At 32.1% G+C, this 17,709-nt stretch overlaps 1 protein-coding gene across 1 annotated transcript in view; it reads left to right on the plus strand.

The window, feature by feature from the left end:
- LOC118181806 (gamma-aminobutyric acid receptor subunit beta-like) overlaps positions 1-17,709 on the plus strand; it is a 108,278-nt gene that overhangs the window by 72,146 nt on the left and 18,423 nt on the right. The window contains exons 7-8 of the mRNA XM_035351011.2: positions 3,784-3,936; positions 13,516-13,736. Coding sequence (XP_035206902.1) covers positions 3,784-3,936; positions 13,516-13,736 — 374 coding nt within the window. The remainder of the gene's footprint in view (positions 1-3,783; positions 3,937-13,515; positions 13,737-17,709) is intronic.

The following is a 17,709-nucleotide window of genomic DNA, read 5'->3' on the forward strand; positions in this document are numbered from 1 at the left end:
TTTTTTCCTCTTTAGACTAAATATGCATAATTAATAATAGCTTTAATTATTTTCAGTTCTTTAAACTATGTTTTTTAAATAACTTAAATTCTAAGTTACGATTATTTAAAATTTCATCTTTTTTTTTCCTCAATCCTTTAGTATATAAGTGAGAGTAATTATGAAAGTGGTTACTATAAATATATAACATTAATAGTAGGCTTTAAGTAAATAAAACTCAATCAGACATAAATAAAAGTAAAGATATACATGTGTGTTAAAAAAGAGCGTTTCTAATTATAACAGCATTATCACATTTATTTCTGTTAAATCTCAGAGACATTGAAAATTTCCCCTGTCATCGTAAATTAGGAAGCGGTTCTTAAGGTAACATAATCAGTATTTTACCTGAACTCAAGTATGAATTTATTCGCGTTTCATAGTACTCGTAATAATATAACCATTAACTTCTATATCTCCAAGATATGCTAATGAAAGACTGTTGAAAGTAGTTAATAAATGTGATCAAAAATATTCCATACAAAAATATACATAAATCTAATAACCCCCCGAAAAAAACTTCCCCTATTCATATCTAAAATGAAATAGTAACCTAACAAACAATATACATGACAGCACTATTTAAGAAAAAACATGAATTAGCAGTGGAATATAAATAGCAGAAGGAAGGTAACAGAACTAAACTTTCCAATTAATAAAAAAAAATATTTGTCTTTTTTAAATAGGAAGCAATTAAAAGTGCAATAATTATGGATTGTAGTATTTACTAGTAATGCTGATGTTTCTGAAACCATTTCTTTCTATCATATGTTAATGTATTTACTTATTTTTAATTTCTAATTTTAGAATAGTGGTACATTGATTATTTCATGCACTTTTTATAATCAATAACTTTTTTTACTGTACAGAAATAATTTAAATAATATAGTATACGACAGTGAGCTAAGTACGTTTAAGTAAGCTCTTCGTTAAAAAAACACACAATGAAACTTTTTGTTTCTATTTATTATGAATTTCTTTCTTATCACAAGCATATAAAAAGTAAGCGAAGAATATAGAATATACTTAAATTTAATAAAAAATAAAACCTAATTTCCAACATTTCATTTATTGAGATAATCTAATATACATACATAAGGGCAACATTTAAAAAAACGCGAATTACACAGTGTTTGGAAGAATAGAGACCAAATGAAAAATAATATAACTGCAATTTACAATCAATAAAAAATATTTAGTGTTTTTTTATATTACACAATTAAATATGACAAAATTATAGATTACACTATTTAATAGAAATGCTAATGTTTTCTTAAAACCATTTTTTCGATCATACATTTCATACACTCTTTAAAATCATTAAACATTTCTGCATACTGTACAAAAGACAACATACTATAGAATGTGCATTATTATTAATTTTAAAGTATTGCTTCTTGTTATTACATATATCTAATTCATCTTCAGCAGTCATAATAAGCACTGGTACCAGTCCAATAATTTTTTTGTATTTTGAAAATAATGAACATACCATAACAGCTTGAATTGTTGTTGCTTCTGTACTGATTTCATTTTCAGGAAAACCAGAAAGTGCTTACCGTTGTATGTTATTTTTGGTTTTATATGAATTAATCCTGAGTACCAACCTTTCTTTATGAACACAATAATCGATTAATATGAATCATATACGATATAGCACTTAGGACGTTATAACCGAAGAACAACGCTCATCAGGGTATCCAAATATTGCACCACTGGAACCACAGAAGATTGGAGAACACCACCATAAAACTTTTTAATCACCGGAAACACATAAAACACCAAAACAGATGAAGTATCCAAAATTTTGGTGTTTTCTTGTAGAGCAGATATTCCAAACAAAATAAGCACACATTCCGCATTCTCACGATTATGTCTCCTGAATTCAAAGGCTTCCAAACAGGAGTTCATAGCAATGCAATTTCACTCGAATGAAGTAAGTAGATAGGGACAGAACAATGAGAAGATTCACAGTGCGTTCTTTGATTGACAATGCATTGCTTTTATTTATAATATAAACAATATTATTTATATCAGTCATTGCTTGATTCAATTTCAAACATGAAGTCAGTCTTTGCAAATGCCTTACAGATAACATCTTTACCAAATTACTTGATGAAAAGTAATTGCGCAGTTATCAACTTCTAATTTGAATTTAGCAGCTAGCTAAAGCGCGCAAAACCTCTAGATGTTCGTTTATATAAACATCCAGTAAATAATGTACATGGAATGTCATCGGTTGAAGAGCAATACTGTGTAAATTTCACCGATTTATACCGATTGCATTAAACCTTTCGACGATTCTTCTGATAATTTAATAGAATCTTTTTTAAATGGCCTAGAAGAATTATTTCAACTGAATAGAATTATGAACAATGTTCACAAGATTATATTTTATACAAAAGTATTTATCGGGATCGCTAAAACATTTGTAAGTCAATGTCGCCAAATTCCGAGCGTACCGTATAGGATTAAACCAAGCATTTTTGAATGCATGGAAATGGACAAAAACGTAAAAACATATTAAACAGTTCATCAGAATTTTTATAGGTAATAAATTTCGTATTTCTGTTCACAGTTTCTCTAATTTGTATGTCAACAATTTTTAGTAATTTATCAAATCCGTTAATTTTGTTGTTTTCAATGAAAAGCGTTAATATTTCTTTCTATTTTTCCATTAATTTTTTCGTTCTGCTTCTCCTGACTGTCGGTGAGTTTTCCATCATGTATATTGGACAGCCGTTAAATATGCATGGATATGTATCATCTTTTAACATTGGACGCTTTCTCGGAATTCTTAAAATCGCCCCATTATTATCCGTGAATACATCTTCACGCATAATCATACCTTCGTGAAAATTGTACTTTTTGCACTGTATGCGGTAAAATGTTTCATATTATGTCACCATATTAATTCAAATAAATTTTCCTTACTTCAAAAATAATAAATAAAGTCATATTTCAGTAGTGAAATAATTGCTAAGATGTGATTTGCATTAATTTCGGAAATATGATTTTTTTAAATATGTAAAATGCATAACTTAATAACTTACTATATAGATTAGTTTCGTTTTTAAATATTTTGCTATAATATTTATAAAAAATATTTTAAGTATTAGTTATTTTAACAAATTTTTAAATAATAATTTAGCCCGTATTTTTACTACTAATTAAATTTAATAAATCAAAAGTATTTATATTAAATTTATATTTTATTAGGTGAATCTACCTTAGATTAATATATTTAGATGAAATAACGTAATGAAACATTGCAAAGTAAATCTTATGAGGACTTCAGATTCTTGAAAGGGCAGATTTAGTCTCTTTTCATTCTAGAAATAACGCTGATGAACTATGAAAAAAAAGCTAAAACGACCACGTCTAAAAGCGGTCACATCATGACGTTTCAACATATTGCCAAGATGCAACGGCAAATATTTTGTGTCTTCGCAATGTTGTAAAGACGTCGAAAAAGTTACCATGACCACTTTGCTAACTCTCGGACCAGTTTGCAACGTCGTTTTCTACTTGGAACTATTCAGGTTAAATACGCTTATGTGCTTTTGCGAATAAATGAGCTATCTACAAAGGCATATTATAAAAATCAGAATTTGTATTATATATACAGATTCTTACATGTGCCTGTCTTCTTCGTTCTATCCTTTACGTAGGTTTGTTTGCGGTATGCTAAATTAAATAATATTATATATTCAATTAACTGATATAGGCACTTTTGTGTTATAGGAACATATCAGAGATTATCTTTGAGCTTCGAACTGAAAAGAAACATTGGATATTTCATATTTCAAACATATCTACCGTCCATACTTATAGTTATGCTGTCTTGGGTGTCTTTTTGGATAAACCATGAAGCTACATCAGCTCGTGTTGCTTTAGGTAAGATTAAGTCTTGCAGTTTATTATCTGATATGCATTATTTTAGTATTAAATTAAGTATACTGATTAAGAGAAATTATTTTTCTTAATAATTTTTCGTAATATATATATATATATATAAATACCCCACTTGGCTCAAACTAAATGCCACTAATACTGTTCAAAATGATATAGCGTACCTTGATTTTACATCTTATATTGCAATTGGATATTTACTATGTATTTATACTTATTTGCATAGGAACGAAGTATCACTTTACACGTAGGCTATAGCTTGAAGAATTACTTTTAAGTTTTATTTTCAAATTTTGCACCTCCATGCGCAAAATTCTTGACCTAACAGGTCCTTTTTGTTTAGTTCATAAGCTTTTCTTGCATTATATACGTATACATATATATATTTAGACTATGTATTTAATTTCCTGACAACACTTAAGCATTACTCTTGGGCAACTACATAGTAGTCTTCACCATTCAGTACACCTACAAATAGAAATCAGAGAGCTTCCTGTTCTTTTTGCAGCCATACACTTCACAATAAAAGTTTGGTAACTAATTGTTTAAAATATTCACTTATCTCTTTATATACGTAATATTTATCGATAATATCAGAGCCAAATTCGGAGCTCTCGAAAGAAAATTTTAATCAGAAAACTATAAATGCTAAAATATCTGGACTTAATCCAGAATTTTTGTATTAGACATGAATCATTCTCAGGTAGAGTTTGAAAGCAAACATTTAACGAAACGTAATACAAACAGTACCGAATTTGCTACAAGATCGCTTCTCAGTCAGAAGGTGGTTCCAAAAGGGTGATAGTGAATATGGAGGACACTTGTGAGAGTTTTTTTAGTTAAAGGTCAAAAATAATGCAAGACATACACTAAAGCTTTCAACCAATCGAATGTATCCGATGTCGCATAGTAAACTCTTTTGAAGGAAATTTGCCTTTTTCTCTTGTACAGGGTGATTATAATTAAAGTCGCGATTTCAAAATGCTCTAACGTTAAAACTACCGGTCAGAATGACTTAATATTTTACCAAAACAATCGTGAGGCAATGGAATTTTGTTTGGCGAAGGAAAAACAAAAGTTCTAAAATGTGCCGATAGACGGCGCTGTCCGGGGCAAGGTCTAATCGTTAAACACAAGAATGTTGTTAGAGAAAAGGAAATAATAGACTCCAACGGCTTAAGACAGGCGAAAAGACGTGTTCACAGCGAACAGTTTAAAAAATACGTGTGTAAAACGAAAAAAACAATTGCGACAAGAGAAAAAGAGGAGCTTCATTGAAAGAAACACCTTCATGAAATCACCTGAAACGGATGTATAACGCATTGAGTTGTTCGATATGGCCTCTGCCTTGTTCCGTTACCAGTTGGAAGCGCAAAACAACATGTTCCGCAGCAGTTCGGAAGCTATCTGTGCTGATGCTATAAATGTGGTGCATGATGCTTGCCTTCAAGTCGGACAGATTACCAATCCATCCATTGTAAACAACATTCTTCAGGTATCACCAAAGCCAAAAATCACAAAGGTTTAGTCGGGCGAACGTGGAAATCACCCTGGTGAAAAATGGCGGCTTATGATTTTATGAGCAATCAACAGCTGCTTCACAGAAGTAGCAATGTCCGGAGGAGCGCCATGTATATTGTGCGCCATGTATACCTTGCATGTATATAATGCGATCCATACATTGACCCTACTGAATTGCCGGAAGGACATGATTAAGCAAAAATGCTTCATACTGCTTGACAAAATGGTGTAGTTAACGGGACCCGCAGGTGTGATCTCGAAGAAGAACGGACCGATGACAAACGCTGCCATTATTCCGCACCTCGTAGTGACCTTTTTGGACTGAAGAGGTAATGGCTGTAGCGGGAACGGTTTCTCGATCACTGATAACCTGCAATTTTGAGTAATTACAGAACCTTGAAAATGGAAATCGGCTTCTCCAGACCACAGAATGTTCCCTGGCCATCAATTGTCCACTTTTATCCGGGCAAGAAATCATTGCCTCACATATGTTCTGTTAAAATAGCAAGTCATTCTGACCGGCAGTTTTAAAGTTAGTGCGCTTTGAAATCGCAACTTTAATTCTAATCGCCCTGTTCACTTTATTTGCATAGATTGCACAATTCTACAAATTTATGCTGATTGCAACAATGTTTTCAGAAATCTGTCTTGAAGAATATATACAGCCAGATGGAAAAGCACATGTACTAATGATTCAAGTTATTGTAAAGAGAATCTACTCCTGAGTTAATAATTGTGGTTGGTTTAGCTTCAGCATTTGAACAAACCTCTAGTTTACGGAGAAACAAACTAACCTCCGTTAGTTTGTTTCTCCGTATCTCACTAAAAAAGAATGTCATACCATAGCGGAATTTCAGTATGATGTCGCCCAGCTATTTCTTACACGGAATGTTTCCTTCTTAAGTGTAGAATATGTCTTTACTTGCCTACAAACTTCGAGGAATAGCCCTGGATCACATCACCCAAGTAGCACGATGATATTTTAATGAAGTAGCTATTGCGTCGTGCAATATGGTACAAAAATGTGTATTATGTCGTTTCCAAGTAAATATAATTCCAATTTACAAAACATTATATTACAAAACATTATATTATTATATATTTTTTTATTAAAGAAGGCAGTTTTCGTCCTCCTGAATTTTCTTTATCCATGCTTTGTAAAATCCTGAAACCGGTCTATTTACCGATTTCCTCGATATTTGTATAAAATTGTGTAGTTGAACAAATCGTTAATTACAAAAAGCAGTTAAACGAAACTGAATAAAAACTATGTCATTCAGATCTTATAAGAAACTTGTGAAAAATAGCCGCCCAGACAGGAAAGTGGTTAGTGACTCTTACTGCCATACTGAATTGTCCGGGTTCGAAAATCTCGGAGAAGGCACGGATGGCATTTGTTCGTCCCTTCATAGGAGGCAACTGTGGGCCACCAGTTAGGTGCCTCCATAATAAAGTGATCACCGCTTCCAATAGCTTACTATTTATATCTCTGAATAATTACTTACTGCTTGAATGAAAATATTTTTAAAACACTGAACTTAGAAATGAAATCTGTTATGATAAGATATGTTACTTTTTTTTCAAAAAAATCACTGCATTAGAATTACGTTCTGAATTAATCATACTGGAATATACTCTATGGCAACGTATAAGTTTCCATATTTCTGACCTTTATGTTATGGGCAAGAGATTTTGATGGGGACCTTTCCTTGAAAATGTTTTAGCACTTTGAAATTTTTATAATGATTATAATATTAATAAAACAAAACATTGCGAACGTGATAATACGAAAGTATATTTTAAATATGATAAAAATGCTTCAAATTTTTATAATCTCATTACATGGAATTATGTAAACATAAAAAAGGCATACAATATAAAATTCTTAAATTTTAGGACACGTATTTATAAATTGTGCATTTTGATAGAATACGAGTATCTACTTCTTGCGTAACTGCAGAATTTTCAATTTCATCATGCCTGTAACTTTCAAATACGTAAATGATAGATCATGTCTTCTTAGTATTATATGGCACAGAACAACTACGTCTGAAGTTAAGCCTCGCTAATACTATTTACCTCAGTTATGTAGTATCGTCACTCTACCCATAAATGCTTGAATATGATAATGCAGAAGACTTAACGAGGCACAGTATAAAACACATAAATGATATATAAATAACTGGCATCAAATGAACTAATTTTATACAATATTTAAAACGTGATCTTACTTTTGCCCACATTCCGACTTAAAAATTACTTCAGCTCACTTGATTGGTTCTGAAGTGCCATACCCTTCTCCACTCACACCCTCTTCGCTACTCTAAATATTTTGCTTGTTGATGCAAACACCATAAATTAAAGGTTCAAGGACTAATATTTTCTTGCAGCTACATCTCTATCAGCTTTCTTAAATGTTGTAGTATGTGGAAGTACGATAAATTAGTAAAAATCCAAGGAAGCATTATTTTATAAGATAAATTCATTAAACTCTTTTTTACAGAAAACACAGACCAAAAAAAATAATTGCGTATAAAACTGCATTTATGCATAGTAATATCAGATTAATAATCCAGCTGATGCACTTTTACAAACATCCTTCTGAAACTTATTCATCCGAACAATGAAATACGTAACATCAAACTGCATGAAATTTACAGCAAAACGTTTCATTGAGATGGAATTTTTTCATATAATGTAGCTTTGTTTTTCTTTCAAAAAAGAAAATATGTATTATTAATCATTTTCAAGTAATAACAGGAATTTCATTATTCTAAATCTTGATTTTTTTAAATTTTGTTTTAATTTTTTAAAAACATTAAGCTATTCCGGATACCTTACATATGCAAGGGAAGTATGAAAATGGTTTTGGAAAGCACTTCATGAAAGGTACCCCGCTATTGCCCGAGTTCTTTTTTTTTTTCAGGAAATTAATTTCGTTAAGTTACAAAGAATTATACAACAGCTTTTCTACATTTTGACAGCATATTTGTTCACAAAGCATTAAATTTACATATGTTATTAAATTTGTGCACCTGTATATATTACTAATAAAATCAATTCTGATTTACAGACATAAATTTCGTATTTTATTTATATTTGGAAAATTTTAATTTTTTAAATATTTATAAAACATAAATAAATAATAATTTGTAGTATATTATTTTAAATTTTAAAACACTATAGTTTACGATTTATAAAGGGAAAATTTTAAACATTTGCTATTTAAAAAAATTAATGCTTAAAATTATTCATACTAAATTTATATTCTTATTTCAGATGCATTTACTTTGAATTAATATGTTTAGATGAAAAATAGTAAATTGAATCTGGATTTGAGTGTAAATTCCTGAAAGATCAAAAGTTAGACAAATAATTTGCATCTTCGCTGCATTGTTAAAACGTCTAAAATTACCACGACCTCATTGCAGCTTCTTGAACTAGGAATTTAATAACCTAGTGGTCTCTGGAATTGTACATTAAGATATGTACTAAGACTTTGTTAAGACAAATAGAATTAAGGATATGCACATTATAGTTATGAACGAAGTTCTGTAGCCAAAAACTAATAATGAATAAAATGTTCATCAGTAAAGCTATACATAGCAATGCTTATTGATTCAAATAATGATTATACAGTTTAATGTAGCCTAAAAATTTTGGCAACTAACAAAAACTTAAATAAATAACTAAAATAATGTTCTAACCGTATTATATTATGTCATTAATTTCTTCCTTTCTTTTTATTCACATAGATTAATGGGATTACATATAAACATTTTACAAAAGAGTCACCAAATAACATAATTTTTGCTTAAAATTTACTAAAAATAAGAAGAAACAAATAAATTATTTTATTTATCTTGTTCAAGAAATTGCTTGCGCAGCACATCCCATGTAATATATATCCCGCAGATTATTTGCATCTAGTGAAATAAAGATGATTAAAAATGCAGTAATGAACAATTTTGTTTTAACTTCGAGCGAATATCCTACAGAAAATGTATGGGTGAAAAGCTATTATAGTACTTTATCCATCACCCATATGTACGTAATGTGATATTTAATGTATTAAAGCGATATTTGCTGCAATTGATATTCCTGTCACTCAAACAGGGTACTTGTTTCATAAAAAATTATTAAACTTAAGTGAATCTTTCAATATTTCAATGACATACTTTAATGGCATTAAATAATGATTTCATTTCGATATCCACAAAACAGTAAAATATTTTTATGAATGCATGCAAGTTTTAAAATTTAAAAAACTTTAAATAGTTAATTTTAAGTTTTCTTAAAATTTCCAATACTAAGTCAACTGTCTTTTCAGTTTACATGCATTTTATATCATGAATTCCAGCTTATTTTTCGGGTTCTAGTTCTTCTATTTGGTTTAGATGAAAGCTGGAGTAGTTCAAGGCTATTAAAAGCTCTCAAAATATCAGCTTCTGGAATATATTCAAGAAAGTTCTTGTGTTAATAGCGTACTAATCACATAACTAGTACCATCAAGCTGATTAAAAATAATTCTAACAAAATCACTCAAGTTTTGAAAATTTTGCTTAAATTAAATCTGATCTTCGCCCATTTCGGATAAATATCCCTCTGCCTTTAATGCTCCCATACAACATGATTGCAAATAAGTTTTATACTGCTTTTTAACTGATGTCTTGAAAACTGTACGATTCGGTCTGAATGTTCTCGACAAAATCAAATGAGTCAAAATGGCTCACTTATCTTTCAGCTTCAGTCTCTAAAATAAAAAGATCTCAAGGTTAGAAAGCTGGAGTTTAAATGATCAGTGACCAAAGGGAATTTCATTCCCGCCAAAAACTGCTTCTTCTTAAAAGCAGCTTGACTTAGTACGGTCTCTGTGATGCAATCGAATTCCGTTCACGCATTTAAGTCATTTGCGAAAAATTCCCCGTAAGCCAATAAACACCTCATTACCTGTCCTCAACAAAGAGACGAATTCTCAATACACAACTCCCTCATATTTGAAAACACTTTCAGTAGCGTCTTTGTTTCATTTTCATTTTTCATTAGTCTCTCTGAATGAGTTTTCAGTAATTAACTCTAAAATATGCTGCTCTGTCTTGGAGGCGTTATTATAAAATAAACGTAAAAAAGTACGACCTGAGGCACTGATTTCATGCAGGTCAAACATCACATAGTTACAAGCACATTTCAGTTAAACGATTTCCAGGAAGCATTGCAGTCATGGTAAGCTGTAGGCTTGTGGATAAAACTGGAGACTGAATCGACTGGAGACCATATTCAGGTAACTTTCTAAACTTTGGTTGGCCTTATTTGGTTTTTATTGTGATCAACGAAGCGGTTTCATCTGCATGGCTAATAGTCGGATAAAATAGCTAAACGATTATTAGAAACGTTATTTCACAAGGTAGAGCTGCGTAACAATAAACGATTGATATATTATATTTATTTATTATTAAAATTTCAAACCTTATTTCCAATTAATATTTACCATTTTTCTGAAGCTAAACTTTTAATGTTTTGGCGTTCCTACCAAAATCAAATGTACTGGCATACACTGTAAAACAAAACAAAAAGGGGGAATGATGCATCAAGAAGTTTGCCGAATGGGACTAATTTTGGTAAATGTGATATATATATATCGGAAAATTAAAAAGAAACAATTAAATAATTAAATTGAGAGAAATTGAATATTTTATTCGGTAATATAGCTACACGTAGAGAATAAATCTGTAAAGCATTGGTTCCTCTCTCGCCTTTATGCAACTGCTATGCGACCTGACATTTGCTCGCTGATTTGGTAGATGACCTCCTGAAAGAGTTTTTGCCAACTTCTCAATTTTCGACTTAGCTCGGTTACATCGTGGGACGGTCTTAGGAGCTGCTTATCAGATCATAAACGTGCTTAAATGGGGAGAGACGTAGCATTCTAGGTGATCAGGAAAGTGACTGACAAGAACAAAGAACAGCAGCAGAAATTATTCTCGTTTGCGGCTGGGCATTATTCTGCTGAAATATAAGTACAGAGGGCTTCGAATGGAAATGCAATATAACACGGTTTACAACATCGGTCGATGCTCCGTCGTACTGTTCATGGATGACAACAAAAGATCAAATAAACCTCAGAGCGAAACAATCTGTTGCCGGGTTCTGTGATGAACGACAGTCACGCCAACATGCTGCTACTGTCCTGACACCTTCAGGCCGTCTTCTTTGGTGATCGGAGGTCATTTCGAAGCAGAACTCATCGCTTAAGACACTTCTAACTTCATTCATGAGATTCCATGTCGACCAAGCGCTGCACTACTATGAATGCAATTCTCGATGGGGGCAAGTGAGAAAAATATCTGACACGTTGAGCATCATAAGCGTAGACCTAGTTCTCGGAGTTGCTTATTAAACGTTTTTGAACTCACTGGTGCCCCAGTTACACGTCAGATCGTTCATAATGGGGAATTAGGGCTGCGAGAGCCTCATTAACGATTGCTTGGTCTCAAGTTCTGCTGTCGTCATCGATTGATATCTTCTTGACGCTATGCTTCTGCTATGGCTCACCGATTTCAACCATCATTTTCCTATTCAACCTAGTCCAACTATAATTGATGGCATTGGTTCGACCCTCTTCAAGTTGACAATACTTTTTTCAGGCTAATTGCTTCTCCTCTCTAAACTGGTAATTTATACCATGCGATAACCTGCCTGCAACGTGTAGGTACACTCGAAGCGAGCAGATCAATAAAATTCAAATGACAGTATGGGCAACTGTAAACTTTCCTCTTTTATATAAGGTGTGCCGAAATGAAAAGAAGACTATAGTTATACGTAAAGAAATTTCAATAACAATATTCTAATTGCAGTTCATGTGGAACAGTAAAACTATAAATATTCGCCAACGCGTAGGAAGGAAGGGGATGACTTCAATGTAGAAACTCCTGGGTTGCTAATGGATTCAATTTTCCACGTTGTGCTGTACTTCCTGGTCACAGGTGAACCTCTGATCTTTCAGGCATTTCATAGTGGCCGAAGATACGGGAGTCAGGTGGGGAGATATCGGTGATGTAAGGAAGATATTGCAGGACATTCCATTGAAATGTTTCAAGAAGCTCGAGGGTATTCTTGGCTATATACGATTGATCGTTGTCCTGGAGAAGCACTATTAAATTCGAGAATTTGTCCCTGTGCTTGTTCCTGATAGTCTGAACTACAGTAACGTGTTGCAATACCGCTCAACGTTAACTATTGCATACTGTTGTATCCAGTCGATGCGCAGACGGCGTTTTTCGTCGAAAAATAAACTGAGCATAACTTTTCATCCTTCTGGGAACAGTAGGCTTTTCTCTGGAAGGGAGGCTACCACACCATGATCATCCGTTCGAAAGCAGAATCGAATTGGTGACACCAAATTTCATCACACTTTAGAATCTTAGCAATGCAATCCGTTCCCTGTTCCTCGTATCTCAAAAGATTGGGCAGTCAAACACGCCGTCTTCGGCATCTCTGACAGATGCTTGGGCACGCACAGTGCGCAAAATTTGTGAAACATGCTCCCCTTCTACGTGAAGTAATTTGATAACTTCTTTTTGTGCCTGTCTGGAGTAGCCCATCATGCAACGATTTATGGAAACAACTTTATAGAAATAAGAATATTGATGCAAAGCCGTTCACTACGCATGGAGTAACTGGGAATACTACCACGTCATTTATCGGCTAACATATTAACTCACTGGGATTTGATACAACGCCGCTACAGCTAAGGCCTCCTTTTGGTTTGAGCACACGTTATACATCACCCATATGCTGTCTTGCGATGCTTTGTAGCTCACGCTATTCATTCTGTAGCCGCCAAAATACAATAGTTGTCATGTAGGGTTGGAAAATATTTGCATACGGAATTTCGTTACAATCAGATAACTCCTACTGAGTCCATTTGTTTCATATTATACTTAGAGTATGTATCTCTCAAAGCCTTTGATTTTCCATTCCTTAATTCATGGTATGAAAATGTTTCAGAATTTGTTACAATTAATTTTCTCTTTTATGTTTCAGGGATAACGACAGTTTTGACAATGACCACCATTAGTACCGGCGTGCGATCATCACTACCTCGAATTTCTTACGTGAAAGCCATCGACATCTACTTAGTGATGTGTTTCGTCTTTGTATTCGCTGCATTATTGGAGTATGCGGCAGTCAACTATACATACTGGGGAGCAAGAGCAAAGAAAAAATCAAAGAAAGACGCCAAAGCAAATGATACAATAGGACCGGTTAGTAGTGCTTTATATAGCTTCAAAGCTTCACTCTGGCAGTTTTTGAAGTTAATATCTTCATAATTTATTCAAACGCAATTTAAGTAATCAGTGAGTCAACGGCAAAAGTTCGCAAACATTCCTTTGAAAAAGGCAAAGATTAGGATTTAGGTGGCTTCAAAAAAGGTCAGAATTAATCTCCCAGATTTTTCCCCACCAACTAATTTCGGTAAGATATATCATGATTTCTCATCTATCACCATCTTTTTCGAAGTATGTTGGGACCTACAAATAAATTAAATAACCCATTAGTATCTGCGGTATAATGCAATATGGCTTATGTTAACAAACATTAAACCTTACATTATGACCTGCATTTCACGGGAGAAACTTTACCTTGATAATATAAAGCAGCATTCAAAATTTGAAATAAATGCTTGACGCCCGTATCACAGAAAGAGAAATCTGTCGAATCTTCAGAATAAAAATAAAATAAAATAAAAGAGAAATAAAAAGAGTTTTGTTTCTAAGCCGAGGGAAATTATTTTAATACAAAAAATTATGTTGTTGGAATCATTTTGAAATTAGTTAACTTTCATTCATTTTGATGCATTTTAGTTTCTATAAATCCCTTTCTCTTTTTGATATTGTCTTTCTGTTATTCAGATAGGATGAATAAAGCCTATGCTGCAACTTTTCTTTCGTTAAATTGATTTTTATTTTTTCGTTTCCGAAATCGCTTGGAGAAGTCTTTGTATCTTAAGACTAGGAAATTTCTATATATAAGAAAGGACGTTTTGCAATTAATATACGAAAGATTTTGAATAGAAACAATAAATATATACTTGTGCACATACATACATATATGTGCGTATACACACACACCTGTATGTGGATGTATGAATCTATGTGCATGTGTGTATATATATCACAAAACCAACAAGATAAAATTGTTTAAATAAATATTTCAAGTATAATTAAATAAATATTTCAATATTCAAAAGATAGACAATAACCACTAATGCAAGTTAAGCATAACGATTATTAATACAAGATAATAATAATTATTAAAATTGCTTTAAATAAAAAATACTAATACAAATATGGAAAAAGTTAAAAGAAAGCTAATACGGCAAAAAAGCAAAAGCAAAAGGGGTTGACACGTCTATCTTGATTAAAGCAAGCTGTGAAGTGCGCACAGCGCTCAAGGATCAGGTTCTATATAACGGGAAAATAAATTAATAAATGAAATTAATGTAATTAAATAAATTGGATTTGGAAAATAATTAAACGCATCCAGGAATAAGAAAAAATGTTAAACAACATGAAAGATTCGACCTTTGAGTTTTAAAGTAAAATCAAATAAAATAGAAACTACTCACACAGAAGTAATAATATTAAAGTATTAACACGAGGTAACAGATTATAGAATAAGGGAAAATTGTGGACTAATGTGAGACAATATTGATATTCGGCAATTTTAACTTGCTCAACTTACCATATACTCTGTAAACTGCGTAAATGAGGCTATAACAAAGTAATGTGCATAAACGAATTTAATTTAAACTTTAAAAAATTTAGTGTTGCTGAAGACAAAATGTACTTTATATTTTAAATTTAAAAAGCAGTTTGTTTAATAAACTAATCTCTTTTACCTCTCTTTTATGTACAAATTGGTTTATTTCTTAGTAATTCGTACATAATAATATTTCGAAATATGGAACGACATAAGCACTTTGGAATGTATATGCGTTAAAAATGCCACACCAACAAATTTTCACAATTTTACACATAATGTAGCTAATTGTTCTTTAGGATAGTCCGCAAAACTTTAATGAATAATGAACGTAGTATAAACCTGACGAAAATTGCATAGCAAAACATTTCACATAATAAATTAAATGCAGCAAACCAATCAGTAAAATAACTAGAATTTGAAGTATAATAATTAAATAAAACCTTCAAGATTTTGAAAACGGTAAACGTGGAAGTAATTTAGGTTACAAGTAGACGTTATAATGAATTAAATTCCAAAATTTAAGTAATTATACTTATAGCAAACAACAGAAAATAAATTCCGATACGCGAGCTTCAATCATTATAGTAAAATTATCAAAGTTTAAAAATAAAATCAAAATCCGTTCAAGACTTTTTTGTAACAACTAGACATAGCGTAAAATTAATACATCTCCTTGAAATGACTGCTATAAATGTGCACAGGTGCTTCAAGAGGATTCCTCAACTAAATATATCTTGTACGATTATACGATTAGTCACATGCCATTGATTCTAGTATGAGATGTAATTCATATAAAGGAGACATTCATACCAAAAAAAGTGCTGTTAGTCAGGTGTTTTGCTTACGTACAAAACTGCGAGTCATTTACAAAATTTGTCCCAATTAGTAAAAAATTCCTTATCCTAAGCCTTTAACTCAGGAAATTGAGTAATATGAAGAATTAGATTTAAATAAAAATGACAAAATTATGTAACTTAAACTATTTTCATTCAATGCAAAAAATGCCAAATTTGAGGTCGTATAAAAGTGGAATTCATTAGACATGATATTTTAAATTATTAGCATTGAGAATGGGAAATTTGAACGCATGCATCAATATTTTGCTGGCACATAAGTATCTTTAGAAATTCACAATATAAAGGTTAAGAAACCTAGATGTCTTTAGCCTCCATTACATAAAATACTCTAGAATTTTAATTAAAATACTTATGGGTAATTTTAATCATGAAGCTGAATTAACTTTTTGCTTGAGTAAATCCCTTATTTCAATGGGTAAATAATTCTCCTCGTTGATTCACTTTTTCCCTGAGTTAATGCTATAGAAAATTTAATGCAGGCATTTTTGCCAAAATATATCATACTACTAAACATTTCCTAGTTTCAAGCGCTACCTTACTTTATTTATCTCATAAACATGAACCATGGCTCTAACACAAAGCCTTCAAGAGATATTTACTCATAAAACTGTTTGAAAGGCATTCACTAGTTTTCAATATACACTCGTTTTCTCGTTCGTGTATATACATACGTATAAGCTACATAAGTACATATGTATAAGTATATACGTATAAGTATATACGTACAAGTGTATACATACGTATAAGTATATACCTGCATTCGTGTATATACGTATAAGTATATACGTACAAGTGTATACATACGTATAAGTATATACCTGCATTCGTGTATATACATACGTGTAAGTCCGTACCTTAACCGGCTTCTAATTTTGCAGCTGTTGGTCATAAACCAATATTTGCAGTTACAAAATTGCTCCAACTGATGCAAGTATTCATGTTTTGACATCTTGTAATAAATTGTAAATGACTAAATCCAACTTTTATACGTTATCCCAGTCCTTATATTTATATTTAGAGAAATTTTGTACTCATAAAAAATTAAATACAAACAGTTTGATTCCCATATTACATGGCCCATCAACCGCCGAGCGGTAAACATATTTCTGAACATTAGTAGTTCGATACGTGGTTCAAATCCCATGAACGGGCTGGCTGTCGTTCGTGACGTTTTCGCGATTTTCCTCATGTGTAACGTGTATACGAGCCAGTTTCTCTTAGGAAATCCTCCATGAAGTCAAACCTTCCCTTAGGCAGATAGCCATCGAGGCTTTGACGTAATCTCATTAAACCAAAAAATATTACAAAAACTGGCGCAGGTATTATTACATTGCAAAGTTGCTCATTACACTTAGATTAGGTTACGCTATTTGAATAGGGCAAAACATGATGGCTAACTGCCGAGAAGAGATGCCTTCGCTGAAAACTAACAACATCAGATAAAACTCGTATGCGAGTCACACATGAGAAAAACTACGAAAACTAACCATGTAGCCAGTTCGTGTGCCCAGATTCGAACCCGGGTCCAACTAACTGTATTCAATGTTTTCAGCCACTGGTGGACCATCAGATTCAGAAGCCGTAAACAGAGTGAAAAGCGAAATATTTACATTTG

The sequence above is a fragment of the Stegodyphus dumicola genome, chromosome X1 (genome assembly GCF_044657685.1).
Source record: "Stegodyphus dumicola isolate Sdum_Otavi_A_Nest chromosome X1, ASM4465768v1".
Classification (NCBI taxonomy): Eukaryota; Metazoa; Arthropoda; class Arachnida; order Araneae; family Eresidae; genus Stegodyphus; species Stegodyphus dumicola.